We start from the raw sequence: 22117 nt of genomic DNA, 5'->3' as shown, positions 1-22117 counted from the left end.
TTCCTGGAGAGTCATTCAAGTGTGTGTATCAATAGTCCATTCCTTTTTATTGCTACATAGTATTCCATTACATGTATTTACTAAAATTTGTTTACTCATTCAACTTTTGAAAGACACTTGTTTCTAAGTTTTGGCTATTAGATACAAAGTTATTACAAAGAGTCAAGTATAGGTTTTAGTAGAGATGTAAGTTTTTATTTCTTTACGATAAAGAAAGAAGAATGCAATTTCTGAGTCATATGATTACATATTAAGTTTTATTTTTATTTATTTAGTTTTTTTGCTACAGGATGCATGTGCTCACTGGAGACAGAGTGAATGAGAGAAGGAAAGTGGGTAATTACTCCCTGGGGGATGGCCAAACCACATCACTTGTCCTCTATTCTCCTCTTGGGATTTTAAGCATGTACATAAGCCCAGTGTGATTTTTAAGCCACTAGGTCCAGTACTCGAACTGCACAGTTGGCCATGTGGGATCCTGCTGCTTTAACCTCTACACCACCTGCTGGCTTTACATACTAAGTTTTATAAAAAAACTTCCAAATCATTTTCCAGAGGAGCTGTCTCATTTTACAACCTTATCAGCAATGTATGAGAGATCCAATTCTCAGCATTCTTGCTAGTATTTAGTATTATATATATACACACACACACACAGATAAGTTAGTAGGTTATTTTAATATATATATATACTGATAGGCAGTAGGTTATTTGACTTTAGCTATTGTCATAGTAGTGACAGTTCACTGAGTTATTAATTTTTATTTCACTAAAAGCTAATGATGTTTAATATCTTGCTATTTACTTCCTTTTCCTCTTTATATTATATTCATTCTTCATTTTCTAACTTATTTATTTATTTAATTATTTAAGAGAGGTTTTTGCCATAGGGTACATGCGCTAGCCACAGTTGGCCATGTGGGAACCATTTACCTTAACCACTGTGCCACAAGCTGTCCTACAAATCTAATAAATCTGACATCCCTGTCATATCTGAGTCTGGTTCTGATATTTTCTCAGTCTCTTCAAACTGTGTGTATTGTTTCTTTCCAGTTAGCATATGCCTTATAATTTTTTTGTTGTAAGCAGAACATGATGTACTATGTAAAATAAACTACAGTAAATGGCCTTTATAGTTGGAGTGGTAAGTTCTAGGAGAAAGGAAAGCATTATATAGTCCTATTATGGGGTCTCTGTCTTTTAATGAGTCTTTGTTTTGACCTATCAGCATCATAAGTGCTTCTCAGTTTATTTCTCACCTTAGGTGGAATAGGATGACCACAGAGAGCTGGAGTAGGTTATTTCCCTTTTCCCAGGATAGATAGGCTGTGATAAAATCTCAATGAGTAAAGCTCTTGAAAATTGTTCCTTTTAGCAGCTTTGTTAAGAAGAATAGAATGCTCTTGAATACTTTTAATCACTACTTTTCCTTACCTTCTGCCAGAAGCATGAGAAAATATTCACTGTGAGAACCTGGTAAGGAACTAAAAGGAAAACTCATAAAGGGGAATTCCCACAGCCCAGCTCCTAGTAAAGTGAAAATCCATGTGCATCTGTGGTGGGCCCAGCTCTACCCCTTCAACTGAAAAGTCTGAACCTCTGCCTCAAAGCTCTCCTTACGGCCCAACTCCTAGCGAAACGAGATAGGCTAATACCTGTCTTCTCTCTGTCTCTGTCTGTCTCTCTCCCTTTCCCTTTCTCTCAGAATTTTTCTTTACTTTTTTTTTTGTAAATTATTTTTTCATTTAACTTTACTTATTATTATTTTCATTTGACCAGAGAGGGAGGGGAAAGTGAGACTAGAACTATGGTCAGCCATGTGGGAATCCAGTGCCCTTAAACACCACAACACCTGCTGGCCCTGGAATTTTTCTTTTTAAATATATAAATTTTAAAAAAATCTGTAACTACTATTCTTGTCTCTGACCTCTCCTTTCTCTTGTTAATTTCAGAATTCATGTGCATCTGAGGTGGGCCCAGCTCTGCTCCTTTGCATGGCGCTTTGCACCACAGTTTTCATTTTTTTCCCTTTTTTTAAGAAAGAAATTTGTTCCCCTTTCATTTGTGTGTGTGTGTGTGTGTGTGTGTGTGTGTGTGTTTGTTTTGGTCTTTTCCCTTTTTTTCTCCCTTTTCTTTTAGTTGACTTTCTCACCTTGCTTCTCAACTTCCACACTTTGACTGTCTTGACAGGTGTAGGTGAACTGTAGTGAAACATCTGAATACATTTAGGGTCATAGAAAACCTCAACCCCCACTGAACTGCCAGAGAAAGGGAGAAATTCATTTTTATAAATCTGAATTTAAATCTCTTTCTGTAGATATCATGTTGCAAAACACAGTAGTAGAGAAGAAATAGGCATAGAAGTACCTCACAGTAAAGTTAAACATACGAGCTTACAGTAGCAGAAATTTCCAACAAATTAGATAACTGTGAATATACCACCAAATGACTAAAAATCAGAGAAGAGAGACTACAAAGTGAGCAGCAGGGAGAAACACGGAGCTGTCGAGAGTGAGGATCATCGCCTCCGTCTCTGAATTCTTAGTTGAAACCCCACAGCTCAGCCCTGGTGCATCTATTCCCTAAAAACTGTGAGGCCTTTGTAATATCCGGTTCTATCAAAAAAAAAAAGTGCACGTTGCTTGGTAAGCATCAGGGAAACGGAATTGCAGAAATATTACAGGTCATCTCCTCCCGCATGCCTCTAACACTCAGAATTAACTCCAAGAAAGTAGGGAGTAATATATAATCCATCAGATGACCAGAAATCACTGCACAGGCACAAGAAATATGTGAAACTAAGAAAATATCTCTTCTCCAAGGGGAAAGAACAGTCCTACTTCTTCCACAGAGAGTACAATGGAACTCGTGGAAATGTCAGATAAAGAATTTAGAATATCCATAGTGACAAAGCTAACAGAGATGGAAGAGAAGATAGACAAAGAACTTCAGAAGATGCAGGAGAAAAGATACAATGAGTTCCAAGAGGTGAGAAAGCTCTTGCATAATCTGAAGGAGGAAATAGACATCATAAAAATGAATCAAATGGAACTACTAGAGATGAAAACTGTAACACAGGACATCAAAGCCTTCCTTGAAAATATTAAAAGCAGGAGCCAGCAGGTGGCATGGTGGTTGAGGGCACTGGACTCCCACATGGCCAACCACGGTTCGAGTACTGGGCCTGGAGGCTTGCTTTCTCTCTCTCTCTCTCTCAATCTCTCTCTCTCTCTCTGTCCCTCCTTGATCAAATTAAAATAAATAAAGTAAAATAAAATAATTCTTTAAAAAAAAGAAAATATTAAAAGCAGTTTAGACCATATGAAAGACTGAACCTCAGATATAGACAACAGAACCTCTGTTGTAGAAAAATTCACCAAAAAGACTGAGAAAATAATCCCCCAAAATGAGAATAATATACGAGTAATACTAGATAGCATTAGATGCCCAAACATCTGGATAATGGATACCGGAAGGGGAAGAAACTAATAAGGGCATTAATGATCTATTCTATGAAATCCTGGAAGAAAACTTTCCAAACCTAGAGAGTCATTAAAAGATCCAGATCCAAGAAATTCAAAGGTCCACATAGAATCAACCCAAGAAGATCTTTTCCAAGGCACATCATAGCCAGAGTGATGAAAACCACAGAGACAAGATACTAAAATTTGCAAGAGGGAAACATCAAGTTATTTTCAAAGGATTCCATCAGACTAACATCAGATCTCTTGTTGGAAACAATGCAAGCAAAGAAAGAATGGGAAAATGCATTCAAAGTGTTAAGTGAAAAACAATTTCAACCAAGAATATTATATCCAGTAAGATTATCCTTCATATAGGAAGAAAAGATCAAAAAAATTCTCAGATAAACAAAACCTAACAGAATTTACCTACACCATACCAGCTCTTCGAGAAGTTCTGAAGGGAGAGTGCTATACTAGGAAAACTAAAGAGACAGAAATAAGAGAACAAAAATGACCAAGAAAAAGGACATCTTAATGGCAAGGACAAGTTTGTAAATAACAATAATAATGTAGAATGTTAACTTCCATGGTTTAAATGGAAAGATCATATCACAGTAACACCGTAAATTGAACAAAAGAGACATTATATGAGATGGAACTGGTGAAACAGGATTCTGTGACTTTTGCCTAAAACATTACTGATTTTCTTCTATGCTTCATCTTCTAGATCTAAGGATTTTGGTTATCTTGTCAGTTGTTGATAGGTTCAGCAATTTGTTAATTTCTTTTTCTAATTGAAATATAAACTTTTCTCCCTTCCTGACCCCTATGCAATTGGAAAATATTTGTGAGCATTCTTATTTTGTGACAGAATGGTTATTTGCATAAATTTAGTAATACAATAGTATCTCTTGCCTAGCATCAGAAATTGAATTCTTGGGAACCAGCAGTTAGCGTAATGGCTATGTTGCTGGACTCCCACATAGTCGACCGCGGTTTGTGTCCCGGACCTGGTGACTTAAAACTCATGCCGGGCGCGTGTGCGTGCGTGCCCAGGATCCCGAGAGGAGAATGGAGGAGAGGGGATTGCGGGTCTCTATGTCTCTCTCTGTCTGTTTGGCAAGCGCACGCCCCCTATAGCGAAAACCTCTCCAAAAAAAAAAAGAAATTGAATTCTTATGGTGCTTTATGTAAATAACAGACCAAATTGAGATTAACCTAATTTTTTTGCAGATAAGTTAGTTTATACCTCTCTTTAGTAAAAGAGGTAGTGGAGAGAAAAAAAAAATGTTTCAGAAGAAACTTACAGTGCACTTGTCACTAGATTCTAGCTTGTCCATATTTTCATTTTAAAATATTTTGTGAATGAAAAAATGTGAAAAAAAAGTTTAGTATGGAAGGGAGAGAGGGTAAAGGGGAATGGAAAAACAAGCAAAAATATACTTAATTAACAAAAATAATGAGAAGCTATTTGCTGATGATAATAAGGTATAGAGTAATAGCTTTGTCTTGGCTAACAAGCATGGTATTTGTGCTGGAAAAACTGAAGTTGTACGCTGTAAAGATATGTGATTAAATGTAAATAAATAAATAAATAAAATAAAAGGAAACCTTCTAAATACACACAATTACTGGATCCCCTAGAGTTTCTAACTTCCAGATTTGTCTACACTGAGCCTACAGCAATTCATTAATTACAGTTTAGATTTTCCGACCTTGTTACTGGTTCCCATTGAGGTTTATGCTCATGGACTTCTCCATTAACTTGTGATTCTCTGCAGGCACCTGTTTCTGTAAATTTGAGGGCAGTGGTTTTCCCAATCACCTTATTTGATAACTTAAAAAAAAGTTAGTTTTATTTTTGTTTAGCTTTTTGCTTATTGTTCAAATGGAATGAGGACTTCCAAGCTCCTCATATGCCAGACCAGAAACCATGTCTGGTATAGTTTTATTCCTTTGAGACTTACACTTTGATCCATGGATTATTTTATTTTGTGTAGCTTGGAGATTTTCCTGCCTTTTTTAATGTAATTGATTTCTATTTTGATTCAGTTGTGGTCAGGAACATATTCTATATTACTTCTTTTCAAAAATTTTGAGGTTTGTTTTATGACTCAAGATATGGTATTTCTTGTTATATGTTCCATAGACATTTGAAAAAATGTGTATTCTATTATAATTGGGTTGTATGTTCTATAAAGTTCAATTAAATCCATTGATTGAGGGTTTTGGTGTTATTCTATATTCCTATTTTTTTTTTAAATTTGTCAGAGAACACACGAGTTCATGAGTGAAAGAGAGAGGAGAGAGAGAGAGGAGGAGGGAGGGAGAGAGAGAAAGCACCACTCAATGGAAAATGGTCATGTCACAATTCTTTTTCCTCCATATATTCATTCTGTCAGGATTTGGGGCACACACTCACATGCCCAGTGTGTTTTTGAAGGCACTGTGGCTGGGATTTGAGATGTGGTTGGCCACACGGGATCTGACTCCGTATATGCAGTGCTTAACTCCTGAGCTACAGGATGAGCCCATTTTTTTTCTTACTAACAGAGTTTGTTTTAATTTCTTTTTTGCCAGTGCCATTCTCCATTTATTTATATTACTGTAGAAAAATAATATTAAATAGTAATATTAAATAAAAACATATTAATGGAGAAAAGAAAAGCAATACTAAAATTTGGAGTCATAAAAGTCCCCACATCACCAAAACAATACTGCACAAAAAGAATAAAGTGGATGGCACCTCACTGCCCAACTTCAAAATAAAAGTACTGGTAGATAACTTAAGGAAACTCTTGGCTTTTTTGTTTGTTTGTTTTTTCAAGAAATAACTTTCTTTTCTTTTTTTATTTTATTTTAATTTATTTTATACATTCAATCACTTTACATCACTCAGCTTGTAAAGTGAATTTTCCCAACATGAATACATTTCACACCAGTCCGGATGAGGATACTATACACATTATCATCAACAAATAATCCATTTCTTTGTCCCATAAATGTCTTGCCTCTCTATTTTCCTCTTTAATTTATTTCCTCACACTCTCCCCTTTACCTACCCTCTTCCCACACTGTATCCAGTTTCTGTAACCATTTTCCATGGTTCTGTGTCCTTTCATCTTTCAGTTTCCACCATAGAGTGCAGACAGTCATTAGTATATTAAGTGCTGATATATAGTGTCTCTCTTTCATAGCCTGGCTTGCTTTACTCAGTAGTCAATCTTCCATATTCATCCATTTTATATCAAAAGCCAGGATGTTGTTGCTTTTTATGGCTGAGTAGTATTCCATAGAATATATGTGCCCCATTTTTAAAATCCATTCATCTGTTGATGGACATTTGGATTGTTTCCATGTCTTAGGAATTGTGAATAATGCCACAATAAACATAGATGTGCAAGCACTTTTCCAATGGAATGTTCTCCTGTCCTTTGGGTAGATACCTAGGAGTGGAACTGCTGGATCATATGGTAGTTCCATTTGTAGGTCTTTGAGGAACCTCCATATTGTACTCCACAGTGTCTGGACTAATTTACATTCCCACAAGCAGTGTAGGAGAGTTCCCCTTTCACCACAACCTCGTCAGCACTTATCATTTTTTTTTTAACCTTTGTCATTCTGACTGGAGTTAGATGGTATCTCATTGTGGTTTTGATCTGCATCTCCTTTATGATGAAAGATGTTGAGCATTTTTTTTTCCATATGCTTTTGGCTCTTTGTATGTCTTCCTTGGAGAGCTGTTTGTTGAGCTCATTTTCTCATCTTTTAATTTGTTCATTTTTCTTCGTGTAACCTGCTTGAGTTCTCTGTGTATTCTGGTTTTCAGTCCCTTAGCATTGTTTCTTAATGTTTTTCTCCACAATAACTCTTTCAGTTATTGGGAGAGAAGTGATAAAATCTCCAAATATAGCAAGGCCTACATAAATACAAACTCACTTTAGATATTCTTTCAAATAAAAGACAGAGATGAAGTTAACTTTATACTTGGTAAGATTTTTAAAATATATGCAAAACAAAAACAGAACTATTCAGCTAGTCCAAGATGAGTAATTCTTCTTCATATTTGTTGGGGGACATTTTTCCTTCAAGTTCAGAAACTGTAGTATCTTAGATGGATTCGAATTGTATTCTAAATGTGAAGTCTGAAATACATGAATTGTTTTGTAGCCTCTCAGGTGAAATTACTTAGTAAAAAGATATTTATGGATATTAATTTTCCTATCTTCACTAACTTCTCCCATAGGAGAAATAGTAGTTTAAAGAGCAAGGTTCCATTTCAATATTCCATTACATTGTTTCATTAAAAGTGTACTGCTAGACTTCAGAAAAAGTAAAGAATGGTAGGTTCTTATGAAAGCACCTTTAAATTAACAAGTACTTTCTCTATTTTCTATTTGTTAATGCTAATGCTTATCAAATTGTAAATGCATAAGCTTGTCTTGTAAAATAATCCTAGCCACCGATGCATGTAAAAATGGTGGTATGGGCAGAAAAAAGAAGATACTAGTCTCTCCAGGATTTTCTTAGTTTGTTTAGGTCATAAAGATAGGAAAAAGAGAAGAAAAAAAGAATGGCAGAAATGAAGTTTCTGTCTTCAACATCTTTTGCACCCTTCTTGAGAGGAATGAGTGATAATAGAATGTACAATGACAAAGGTAAAATAATATGGGATGTGAATACTGAAAGTATGTGAGATTTTATACTAAGGTAAAAATGCTTCCTCTTTGGATATACCTCAAAACTGCAAGGCACTGGAAAAATAATTCAATACATAAAAACAATGCTAATTGTTTCTTATACATGTGTATAGAATTATAGAAGATAGAAGTAGTACAGAGGCTGCTATGGTCTCCGTATTTGTGTTCTCTCCAAGTTAATATATTGGAATCCCCAAGGTGGCAATATTAAGTGAGGCCTTTGGGAGGTGATTAGACCATGAGGGCAGATGTCTCAAGAATAGGGATAGTGCTTTTGTACAAGAGTCATCAGAAACATACTTCTTCCCTTCCAGCATGTAAAGTCACAATGAGGACAGTCATTAAGGAAGTGAGTCCTTACTCTATACAAATTATTCTAGCACCTTTATCTTAGACTTTTCAGCCTCTAGAACTATGAGAAATAAATGTCTTTTGTTTATAAGTTAACCGATCTATGGTATTTTGTTATATCACCCTAGAACAGATAATTATAGGTGTCAAGTTAACAAACTAAGGCATTTTCAGATAGCTGGTAAAATATTATTTCTAGATGTGTCCAATGTGTTTTTTAGAGATTAGCATTTGAATAGGTAGGCTGAGTAAAGTAGATAGCTCTTACCAATATGAATGGGAACCATCTAAGCCTATGATCTAGTCTTTGCAAGAAAACTTTTGAAATATAGAAAACAATGCTCTTGCAAGGCTCTCCAGTTCAGTTTTTGGACAGTTTTTTTTAATTGCCAGAGGGCACATATACTCACCAGAAAGATAAAGAGAGAAAGCATCCCCTAATAGGGCATGGTCACGCTATAATCCCTTCTTTTCCATTTCTCTTTCCTTTTGGGACTTTGGACATGCCAGCCCAGGCCTCACTGTTTTTCAAGCCACTGGAGCCAAGATTTGAACCTTGATCAGTTATATAGGATATGGCTTCCTTAACTACTAGGTTATGGGGCTGGACCTGGACTTTTTTTCCCCCCCAAAAAAATGATGTTTCTTAAACTTAATCAATATTGTCTTATTTCTTTTAGGCATTATTTCCAGTTCTTTAATCCTTATCTTCTTACCCTCAAACTCTCTTTCTACATTCCAGTTATCAAATATGTGAAACATAATTTGTTCCTGTTTCAAATTAAACACCCCTACTTTTTAAAGAAGAATTATTTATTTATTTATCATTATTTTTAATTTGATGAGAGATAGAGAGAGAGAAGAGAGAGAGGAGAGAGAAAAGGAAAGTAAGAAAGCAAGCCACTAAGCATCTACTATGTACCAAGCATTCTTCTGGTGCTGGGGATACTGTGGTGAATATAATGGTTATGGTCTATGTTCCCATGGAAATTAAATTTATAATCCAGTAGAGGTATAGACAGTAAACAAATGGGCAGGCAAATGTACAATACAAATTTTGATCCAGTGTTACAAGGAGAAAGAACTAGCTAGAATAGTTATCCACAATGACATAGTGTAGTGAATTCTTTTCCAAATTTTCCTGATTTTAAGAACTATGGGTGAGGGGCTAGTAGGTGGCATGGGAGTTGGGGTGCTGGAGTCCCACATGGCAGACCACGGGTTGAGTCCTGAACCTGGCAACTTGCTTTCTCACTTTCTCTTTCTCTCTCAATCTCTCTCTCTGGTGGGTACATGTGCCTTGTAACAAATAAAATAAATAAATAAATTAATTAAAAAAATTATGTGTGAATGGAAAGATATAGATTCTCCAGCCCTTCCTTCAAATCCTAGGTTCAGGATAAGGTGATCTATATTTTTAAGAAGTATCAAAGATAATTAGGCATACACTGATGTAGCAGAACTGGAAATACATTAGAAAAGAAGGGAATAAATATATATGAATTGAATTTGATCTCAAGTTGCTCTCCAGCTTTGAATCAATGTTCATAATACACAATACTTTACTGTATAATTAGAAAACAGTATTCCATTTAAAGATACTTTAAATCTAGCTATGCTTCTTTAAAAATAAATAAAATCTAAAATGGAAAAACATGTACCTGTTTTCCATGAAATTTATGTGTCTTGCAAAATGTATTTCAAACATTCAAACGTGTGTTGTTCATAATACAAATATTTGACCATGTGAGTACATTTCGACATATGACCACTATAATTCAAACACAGATGGGAAGGGGAAGCATTAAACTGTATTGCAACAACATGAGAAGGGAGCAAATTTTTGAGGATTTATGGTGGTTCAAAGTTATTATTATAATACCTCAAAAAAGCCCTTCTGACAGATTATCCCCACTTACAGATAACCGGAGTCAGATAAATTACAAAATTTGGTCATGTTAAAATTCAAGTTCCTTCAGAGAGCTGTATTTTTCCCATGGGAAATGAAAGAATTCTGGCACACATCAGGTTTTCAGTTTGTCTTTGCTAAATTAATAAGTCAGTAAATAATAGCACTAACTTGGCAATGACATTTCAAGTTAAACAAATTTGTGCACATAATTAAAAATACTCAATAAAGTCAAAAGAAAATTATGTCAAATTTGCTCCCAAGACTTCTTAGAAGTATAAAACAAAGGAAAAACAAGTCTAAAATTTCCAAATTATACCACAAATACTGATTAACTCGATATCTGAGGCAAAGTTCATTTTGAAGATGAGTAAGTAGAAGGTCTACTAGACTTAAAAATATCTAAATAGTTTTTCCTGAAATCTCAAGAATATATTTATATGACAAACATATTCCTCTCTAATTTATCAGATATTACAGAAGAGTCTTTTTTGGACACATACCTCTTCAAATTTTCTGAGCCATCAGCATGAAGGTATGTTAGAAAATCACTAGAAACAAAAGGATAGCAGGCAGTTCTCTATTTTTTCACCTAGTAAGAGTTTTAACTAATTTTAAAAAAGAAAAAAACTACATATATATTTTTTCTGCATATTAAGATTTTCTGCACATAGTGATGGCTGAGTGATAGCTTCCAATATCAATGGTTTTGGCCACCTTTTACAGTAATGTAGGCGTAGTCTTCAAAAAGTTCATGGAAAATGTGTATTATTAAAAAAATCTACAAATGATTTTCAATTTTTTTTCAGCAAAATAAACTTGTACTTTAATTCCATTTTTCCACAAAATTTTAAAGTCTCTTCATATGTTTTTCATTCTTTTGAATATACATGTAGAAGTGGACTTTTGGGGTCATATGATAACTCTATGTTAAACATTTTGAGAATAGTTTTGGAAAGTGACTAAAACATTTTACATTCTCACCAGCAGTGTGAGAGTTTCAATTTCTCCACATCTTATCTAACACATTTTATTATGTATATTTTTTAAATCAGCTGTCATAGTGGATACAAAGTGGAATCTCATAGTTTTAGTTTCATTTCCATAATGACAATGATGTTGAACATCTTTTTATGTTATCATTGGCCATTTGTATATTTTCTTTGGAGAAATGTTTATTCAGATCCTTTGTCTACTTAAAAATTGTGTTATTTTCTTTTTCCATTTTTGAGTTGTATGTGTACTTTTTTGTCTTTTCTTATTTGCTGCAGAGTATGTGCACTTGCCAGAGAGAGAGAAAAGAAGTCACCCTCTAGAGTGGATGACCATGCCACAATCCCTTCTTCTTCATTTTCCTCTCAGGACTCTGGACACACAACAAAGATATGCCCAGAATGTTTTTCAAGCCATCAGGTCCAGGGCTTCAAGTGCTCGGTTAGTCAATCACACAGAATTCAATCATTTTTTTTTCTTTTTTTGGAGAGATTTTCACTGTAGGGCGCATGCGCTCGCCAGACAGACAGAGAGAGACATAGAGACAGAAAGCAAGAAATCACCCCCCAGGGGGGATGGTCACGCCGCAATCCCTTCTCCTCCATTCTCCTCTCGGGATCTTGGGCACGCACGCACACGTGCCCGGTGTGAGTTTTAAGCCACTGGGTCCAGGACAGGAACCGCGGTCGACTACATGGGAGTCCAGCGACATAGCCATTACGCTAACTGCTGGTTCCCGAGAATCCAATCATTTTAAACTCCACGCCACCTGCTGGCTCAAATTGTACATGTTCTTTACATGCTCTGGGTACAATTTCCTTACCAGATACATAATTTGAAAGTATTATTTTCCATTCTGTGGGTTACTGTTCCACTTTAATGGCAGTATTCTTTGCAGTATTTTATACAAGTTTTTTAAGTTTTCATTTATTCCAGTCATGATCTATAGCACAAAAATTATTGAAAATAGCTTACCCGAACTATTTCACAGTCAACATTTAGTTCAGTTGCAACAGCTTCAATTTTCTCTCTACAAACAGAACCCAGGCTGGTCATGCCATTGTCCCAGTACTTCTTAAGAGTGGCTAAGTCTCGGTCACTGAACTGAGTGCGGTCCTGTAGCTGAGAAACACATTTTTAAGAATTAGAATGTTATAGAAGATCATCATGGTGAGATGTGTAAGGTTACTTTCTACACACAATAACAATGAAATTCATTTCATAATTGTACTGTCTTCCCACATTCTAAAAATGAGCATTTTTGCTGGCCCCTGCTGTCACCTGCATCACCTTCCAGTCCCATGGATACTACCTTATGGTCTTACTCCCTGGGTCAGCCCCCTGCCACATCAGGACATGGCGTTGGGGTGATTCAGGGTAACATGGCTGCAGACTCAGGAGAGTAATGACTACTGCTGCCCCCATGGCCCACAAGTATCTGCAGTGTAACCACTGCTTGCAAGTAGTCCCTACAGAGAGACGTACCAGGCAGGACCCTTGTGGGACAGGAGGAAGTTGGAGAGAATTTCTGGCATGCATTATTTCTACTTGAACAAATATAGAGGAGTCAGCTGCTTGATGCTGATGAGGCTTGGAGGATTCTCCCACTCCAAGCTCCCCATCCAAAAGAGAAAACCAATAAAAACGCTCCACTGAAACTTTGAGCCCCAGACTCTCGCTGTGGATTCCAGCTCTTCCACCCACAGAAAAACAAGGAAACTGGCATGGAGCTAGCAACTATCACATATAAAAGAAAAGTGCAAGAACAAACAGCTTCAAGAGGAAAAAATTGGACCTCCCACTCCATCCCCACCCCTACCTGGCAAGAGAGCTACACCATCCTGCAAGCCGACCAGCAGGTGGAGCTCTGTTTACAACAGTCTCAACAGCCTAGAGGATACAAAACAGAGCACCTCAACCCAACAGAGAGTGAGTAATTTGGACTTTACCCTGTTTGACTGTTAGGGCATGCCTGCATTCTCACTCCTATCAGACTTTTAAGCCCAAGGGAATGGTTATCTACTCCACTAGACCACCCACAGGACAGTTCTTCTTGACCTCCCCAAACTGTCTCACATACAGGCTATACAAACACTGTTATGATCCAGAAGATGTGGTGAGTCACCAGCTCCTCATGAGTCACTTTGCCATTTCCAGCACTATAGAACCTACTCTATGAATTACAAAGGAGTACTTCATCAGATGCCTAAAAGTCAATGTAGGGACAGGAGACATAGAAGTAAACAAGAAAATATCTCTACTCCAAAGGAACACAATAACTTCTCACCAACAATGGATAAAACAAGAAATTACAGAAGTGTCAGAAAAAGAATTGAGAGTATTTGTTGTAACAAAACTTGCTGAGCTGCAGTAGAAAATAGACAATCAATTGGAGGACAAGATAAAATCTTTCCATGACATGAAGGAGGAATTCTACAAAAATATAGACACCCTAAAAAGAATAAAATAGAAATTCTGGAGGTGAAGAAGGAAGAACCAAAATCTTCCTAGAAAGTATAAACAGCAGATTAGACAACATGGAAGAAAGAATCTTTGACAATGAAGACAAAATCTCCAATTTAATCCAAGCTACCAAATAAAATAATAATAAAAAAGTGTCTGCAGGCAACATGAAGGTTAAGGTGACTGCATCCCATATGGCCAACTACATGCTTTGAGTCTCGACAAGTTGAGACCAGCAGATGGTATAGTGGTTACATTTTTGGACTCCCACAAATTTGAATGCAGTTTGAGTCCTGGACCTGGTGACTTGAAACTCATGCTGGACTCATGTGGGTATGTGCCCAAGATTCCAAGAGGAGAATGGAGAAGGGATCATGGTATTGCCATCCCACCTGGGGGATTTCTTGCTTTCTGTCTCTTTGGTAAGCGCATGTACCCTATAGCAAAAATCTCTCTAAAAAAAAGAAAAAAAGAAAGAAGCAAAGAAAAGAATACCAACATATTGGAAATTCTAGACACCATTAAGTGGTCAAATATCCATATAATGTGTATTTTAGAAAACAAAGACATGGCCAAAAGCATAGAAAAACCTCTCTCATGAAACATTGCCTGGAAACTTTCAGAATCTACAGAGACACATAGAAATCAAGATTTAGGAAATACAAAGAACATTAAATTGATTCAACAAAAGAAGATCCTCTTCATGGCACATCATAACCAAATCAGTAAAAATCAAAGAGAAAGACAATATTATAAAAACAACAAGAGAATTGTTAAGTTATTTACAAAGGTTACCCCATCATACTAATTTCAAACCTCTCAACTGAATCAATGCAGGAAAGGTAAAAATGAGATGATGTATTTAAAATTCTGAAAGAAAAAAAATCAGTAAAATATACTACACTAGGAAAGATTTTCCCTCAAATGGAAAGGCAAAATAAAATCATTTCAGATAAACAAAAACTGAAAGAATTTAACCAACACTTGACCATCTATTCAAGAAATACTTAAGTGAATACTCCATTAGGAAAACAAAAGGGAGACAAATGGAAATAAGAGAATTCAAAACAACTAAGAAAATGACTAACGGAATGGCAGGGATAAGTACACAAATATCAATAATAATGCTGAATGTTAATAAATTAAATTGTCCAATTGAAAGACACATATTGACTGAATAGACAAAAAAAGGAGCCTTCTATATGCTGCTTAGAAGAAATATGCCTCACTTATACAGACATACACAGACTGAAAGTGAAAGGCTTTAAAAAGTCCTTTCATGTTAACAGAAAACAAAAATAGGTGGGGTTGCAGTAATATGAGATAAAATAAACTTCAAGATAAAAATTGTGTGACCAGCAGGTTGGCATTATGGTTAAGGCTCTAGACTCCCACATGGCTGACCACAGTTCAAGTCCTGGACCTGGCAGCTTGTGTTCTCACTTTCTTTCTCTCTCTCTCTCTGGAACTTTTTACAAACTGAAAAAGAATAATAATAATGACAAATAAAATTAAAAAGATATTTCTTTTAAAAAGGACAAAAACTGTAAAAGGAGACAATGAAGGACACTACATAGTACTGAAAGAATTAATTTAGCAAGAAGACATAATTATAAATATTTATGCACCCAACACCAGGACAACCAAACATGTAATAGAAAGACTGCAAGATCTAAAGGGAGAGATAGACTGCAACACACTGTTGTGGATTTAACACCCCACTGTCACCACCAGACAGGTCATCTAGACAAAAAATAAACAAAAGACACATGAACTAAATGATACTATGACCTAAATTAATCCGACAGAACATTTATAGAACATTTCACTCAACGGTGACAAAATACACAGTTTTCTCATTTCCATATGTAACATTTTTGAAGATCAACAACATGATAGGGCACAAAACAAGTCTTTACACATTATTAAGTATAGAAATTATATCTAGTATCATTTCAGATCACAATGGAATTTAACTTAAAATCAACTATAGAAAGAGCCTTTGAAAATACATAACATGAAAACTAAGCAATCTACTCCTGAATTACTTCAAAACTACTAAAGAAATTAATTCTGGAATTAAAAGATTTATTAAAACCAATGCAGGACCAGCAGATGGCATAATGATTACATTGCTGTATTCTCACATAGTTGACCAGATCTGGTGGCTTAAAACTCATGCTGAGGATATGTGTGCGAGCGCCCAAAATCCTGAGGGGAGACTGGAGGAGAAGGCATTGCAGCATGGCCATCTCCCATGGGGTAAGGGAGTGATTTCTCACTTTCTGCATCTCTGTCTTTCTAGTGAGCACACACGCCCTAGAGCAAAAATCTATCAGAAAAAAATAAATGATAATGACCACATGACTCTTCATAATCACTGGGACACAGTGAAAGCAGTCATAAGAAGAAAATTTATAACAACTAGTAATCAAAAAAAAAAAAGAAAATAAAAGAAAGAAAGATGTCAGATAACCTAAAAATGCAATTCAAAGAACTGGTAAAGATAGAACAAAAGTACCCACAAAAGAGCAGAAGGCAAAGATAATAAAGATCAGGACAGAAATAAATGAAATAGAGAATAAAAGAACTATACAAAACATTAATAAACAAAGAGTTGTTTTGTTACCAATAAACAAAATTCGCAAACCGCTAGGAAGCCCAATCAAGAAAAACTGAGAGAAGACACCTTCATGGCTCCTGAGAACTAGTGATTTCAGGGAAAAAACAGAAATGGAGATTTTCTACTGATAATTCAGCCTCCAACCCACAAACTCAAGTGGAGAGGCAAGGGGAAACCCTTCAGAAGACTCCTCCATGGCTACTGAGAACTAGTGATTTCAGGGAAAAAAGAGAAATGAAGATTTTCTACTGATAATTCACCCTCCAGCCCACAGACTTGAGTGGTAGGGAGCCCCTCTAGCCTTCTCTCTGTCTCTCTTTGCCTCTCTCTCTGTCTTCTCATTTTTTGGTAATTTTTCCTTTTTAAAATTTTTTAAGGTGAAGTATTTTCTCAGTTTTCAGCCCCTCCTTTCCCTTTATCTTGTTAATTACCCCTCTCCCCCTCCCACCTAGGAGAGGCAAGGGGCAGGCCTTTTATGAAGAAGACACCTTCATGGCTCCTGAGAACTAGTAATTTTGCGCATGCTTGTGCACCACTTGGTTTTCTAATTTTTTGCTTTTTTTAAAAAAAAATCATTTTTTTAGCTTTTTTTAAAATTTTTTTCTTTTTTTCTCTGTTTCCTGATGGTTGTTGTTGTTTATTCCCTTTCTCTGTTTTCTTTTTCTTTTATCTCATCTCTCTGTTCTTCAATCTCCATTCACTGTGTTTCTGGACATGGTGAATTCAATGAATCCTAAATAAATCACTAGGAAGTAAACTAAAAATATAGAATAATTATCTTTACTATTCTGATAAGGCACCAAGAAAAGAAAGTCAAAGGGCTTACTCAACAGGACACAGAGAGTCCATGGCAGAACTAGAAATAGAAATATCTGTAATTTTTTTAGTGGCTTTATCCCTATTATACCTCTAATTACCTGAAGAAGTGTTAAGAAAGTCCAAAAATGGAAGTTAATTAAAAATATGTATCCTGCAAAATCCTGTGTGTGTGTGTGTGTGTTTGTTATGAGAGAGAAAGAAAGAGAAAGAGAAAGAGAAAGAAATCCTTTGGGGGGAGTAGGCAGCAAATGCTGCAAATTATGGCATGAGGAAAAAAGTTCTGCCTAAGATAACATGGTCTGGTCCCTCATAGAGGCTAGACCTCAAATACTTCCTAGAGATTTAAACATTTTTCTGTCTACCTGAATTTTAAAATGGAATACTCTCCTAAATTAGATTCAGGTAACAATGGAAAATATAAACAACAAATAAAACATGATTTTAATAAAAACAGTCACCATAACTAAAACTGATATAATATTGAACAAAATGCACAAATTTATTTGTTTTAAATCTACCACCTTTTGGAAAGTAATTTTAGCCATTGGAGAAAAGGCAGTGTATGAATTTTTGGTTTACTACCAAAACTTGATTGAATAATTAAAGTGTATATATTAATAAAAAATATGTTATTTGTGTGCATGTGTGCTAATAAATTTCATTATCATAAAATCTGTTCCCCTTGTCTAAAAGAACTATGATAAATAATATTTATTGTAAATACTAATACTAAATTTCATTTTCCCAATAAATGAATCAAAACAAGATTATTATTTTTTAATCAAGAAAATCCTTAATTTTTATACAACATAAAATATCATATTGGGTGTGTTCATGCTACACTGATTGAACAATAACTGAAGAGATAAGATCCTCAAAATAAAACAGAAAGCAAAATAAATAGTAAGGTTCAAGGTAGATTTGACCAATTCATCATAACAGTAGAAATATCTGTAATTTTTTTAGTGGCTTTATCCCTATTATACCTCTAATTACCTGAAGAAGTGTTAAGAAAGTCCAAAAATGGAAGTTAATTAAAAATATGTATCCTGCAAAATCCTGTGTGTGTGTGTGTGTGTTTGTTATGAGAGAGAAAGAAAGAGAAAGAGAAAGAGAAAGAAATCCTTTGGGGGGAGTAGGCAGCAAATGCTGCAAATTATGGCATGAGGAAAAAAGTTCTGCCTAAGATAACATGGTCTGGTCCCTCATAGAGGCTAGACCTCAAATACTTCCTAGACACATGTTGATTTAAACATTATTTTGTCTACCTGAATTTTAAAATGGAATACTCTCCTAAATTAGATTCAGGTAACAATGGAAAATATAAACAACAAATAAAACATGATTTTAATAAAAACAGTCACCATAACTAAAACTGATATAATATTGAACAAAATGCACAAATTTATTTGTTTTAAATCTACCACCTTTTGGAAAGTAATTTTAGCCATTGGAGAAAAGGCAGTGTATGAATTTTTGGTTTACTACCAAAACTAGATTGAATAATTAAAGTGTATATATTAATAAAAAATATGTTATTTGTGTGCGTGTGTGCTAATAAATTTCATTATCATAAAATCTGTTCCCCTTGTCTAAAAGAACTATGATAAATAATATTTATTGTAAATACTAATACTAAATTTCATTTTCCCAATAAATGAATCAAAACAAGATTATTATTTTTTAATCAAGAAAATCCTTAATTTTTATACAACATAAAATATCATATTAGGTGTGTTGATGCTACACTGATTGAACAATAACTGAAGAGATAAGATCCTCAAAATAAAACAGAAAGCAAAATAAATAGTAAGGTTCAAGGTAGATTTGAATAATTCATCATAACAGTATAAATACTCCCATAATTTTCCATTGTACAAAATTCTCTAGTGCAAACTAACCCACATCACTGTCATAATGGAAGGGGTAATAAACAGAACAGTGAACACTCTCAGCCAATTAATTTGTAATTCATTTAGAGGACATCCAAAGCTGATTCATCTCTTATATTGAACTAAATAAAACCTGATTTGATTTGCTAGAAATGTGCTGAAGTCTTAGCATTAGCAATACTAAAGGTGACATATTATGACAATGCCTACTAAGCAGAGGCTTACAGGGGAACAATAGTTATTTTTAAAGCTTCTGAGAGCATGTTGTAACTAAAAAAATTAATAAGGTAATAAAAATTAATTAGCATTAAAATTGTGACTACATGCTTAGAGAAGGAAAACAAAGTGGACATTTAAAAGAAAAGGTGAATTCTTCCCTAAGGAAGCCTGAAATTGAAGTCAGTTTTGTCTTTATATTAGACTCTCATGACACTTTTATTATACAAGGCATCCTAAAGCCAAAAATCTATCTCAGTAAAGGAGACAAATAATTCTCTTCTCAATTTTACCAAGAAAATAACAATCTAGTAACAGACAATCTAGGTGAAAGCTGAGACAGCCCAAGTAACCAGATGAGGGTGTTGACTTCACTCAGTTTATATTGTAATGCAATAGACAAATATCTGGCTTTTTCACCAGCCTCAAAGGCACTTCTAGAAATTTGGTTCTTTGATTTTCTTTTTAAAATAACTCTATGTTACAAAACTCTGATATTAGGGTGCAGAGTTTTCTGTTTTAGTTATGTATGTAGAGACTTCAAAAATAAGTGGAAACACTTAACTAAAGTCCAAGTTTATTTTGGAGCAAAAATAAATTGAAATCCATGCATAGTTTTTCCATAATACTCATTTTCTATCAACTTTTCTATGATAAATAATATTTATTGTAAATACTAATACTAAATTTCATTTTCCCAATAAATGAATCAAAACAAGATTATTATTTTTTAATCAAGAAAATCCTTAATTTTTATACAACATAAAATATCATATTAGGTGTGTTGATGCTACACTGATTGAACAATAACTGAAGAGATAAGATCCTCAAAATAAAACAGAAAGCAAAATAAATAGTAAGGTTCAAGGTAGATTTGAATAATTCATCATAACAGTATAAATACTCCCATAATTTTCCATTGTACAAAATTCTCTAGTGCAAACTAACCCACATTACTGTCATAATGGAAGGGGTAATAAACAGAACAGTGAACACTCTCAGCCAATTAATTTGTAATTCATTTAGAGGACATCCAAAGCTGATTCATCTCTTATATTGAACTAAATAAAACCTGATTTGATTTGCTAGAAATGTGCTGAAGTCTTAGCATTAGCAATACTAAAGGTGACATATTATGACAATGCCTACTAAGCAGAGGCTTACAGGGGAACAATAGTTATTTTTAAAGCTTCTGAGAGCATGTTGTAACTAAAAAAATTAATAAGGTAATAAAAATTAATTAGCATTAAAATTGTGACTACATGCTTAGAGAAGGAAAACAAAGTGGACATTTAAAAGAAAAGGTGAATTCTTCCCTAAGGAAGCCTGAAATTGAAGTCAGTTTTGTCTTTATATTAGACTCTCATGACACTTTTATTATACAAGGCATCCTAAAGCCAAAAATCTATCTCAGTAAAGGAGACAAATAATTCTCTTCTCAATTTTACCAAGAAAATAACAATCTAGTAACAGACAATCTAGGTGAAAGCTGAGACAGCCCAAGTAACCAGATGAGGGTGTTGACTTCACTCAGTTTATATTGTAATGCAATAGACAAATATCTGGCTTTTTCACCAGCCTCAAAGGCACTTCTAGAAATTTGGTTCTTTGATTTTCTTTTTAAAATAACTCTATGTTACAAAACTCTGATATTAGGGTGCAGAGTTTTCTGTTTTAGTTATGTATGTAGAGACTTCAAAAATAAGTGGAAACACTTAACTAAAGTCCAAGTTTATTTTGGAGCAAAAATAAATTGAAATCCATGCATAGTTTTTCCATAATACTCATTTTCTATCAACTTTTTGAAGAGCTCTCGTATTTTAATTAAATGTAAAACTTAACAATATATTTGTACTTAGATGAAAGTCCTTTGGAATAATAACTATTACAAATTTCCAACACAACTAATTTTTTCCTCAATTCCTCAGTCATGCCCTATCCAGATTATTAGTCCAGATAACATTCATCCATGCTGTTGAGATTTCAGATTTATGAAAGTTTGTTAATCTATCCACTATATTACGTAATAACAGAGTTCACACAACTTTACTTTTATTTTAAAAATAAAAGCAATAAAGTACTCAATATAAAAACTAGTCATAAAATCAGAAAGGCATAAAATAAACTGCAGTGTTTATTTCTCTCTCTTACTTGTAAACCTAGTCCATACACCAAAGTCAACCACTGTCACTAGTTTTTTCAGTAAGTTTCCAGGACAAAAATGCATATACTCAAAAAGAATGAATTGATACTATAAATTTAAATTTCTACTTAGTAATATATTTTATAGATCTTCCTATATCATCACATATGGATATTCTCCAGTCTTTGTGTGTGTGGTAAGAACAATTAACATGAGATCAACCTTACAACATTTTAAGTGAACAATATGTTAACTGGGCCAGTCCCATGGCTTGGTGGCTAAAGTAGCCAGATCCCACATGGCTGACCATGTAGTCTGAATTATGAATTTGGTAGCTTTAAAAACATGCCAGGCACATGTGTGTGCATGCCTCATAGCCCATCAGTATGGAGAAATGGAGAAGAGGAATTGTCTTGCTCCTTCATTTTGTAAAACTGAAATTTTATACTTATGAAAAAAACCTCCCATTTCTCCCTCCCCTGACTCCTGGCAACCACTTTTCTACTCTCTGATAATATGAGTTTGACAAATTTTATATACCCCA

The 22117-nt window shown here is 34.6% G+C and overlaps 1 protein-coding gene across 1 annotated transcript in view; it reads right to left on the bottom strand.

Annotated features, from left to right (window-relative positions):
- Positions 1-22117, bottom strand: part of LOC102480692 (highly divergent homeobox-like) — an 89002-nt gene that overhangs the window by 27011 nt on the left and 39874 nt on the right. The window contains exons 2-3 of the mRNA XM_006165493.3: positions 12966-13154; positions 12393-12539 (exon numbers count right to left, since the gene is read on the bottom strand). Of these exons, the coding sequence (XP_006165555.1) occupies positions 12393-12539; positions 12966-13154 (336 nt within the window). The remainder of the gene's footprint in view (positions 1-12392; positions 12540-12965; positions 13155-22117) is intronic.

Source organism: Tupaia chinensis, unplaced genomic scaffold (genome assembly GCF_000334495.1).
Source record: "Tupaia chinensis unplaced genomic scaffold, TupChi_1.0 Scaffold143922_1, whole genome shotgun sequence".
Taxonomy (NCBI): domain Eukaryota; kingdom Metazoa; phylum Chordata; class Mammalia; order Scandentia; family Tupaiidae; genus Tupaia; species Tupaia belangeri.
The sequence above is the reverse complement of the archived record's forward strand: the minus strand, read 5'-3'. Positions and strand labels throughout refer to the sequence as shown.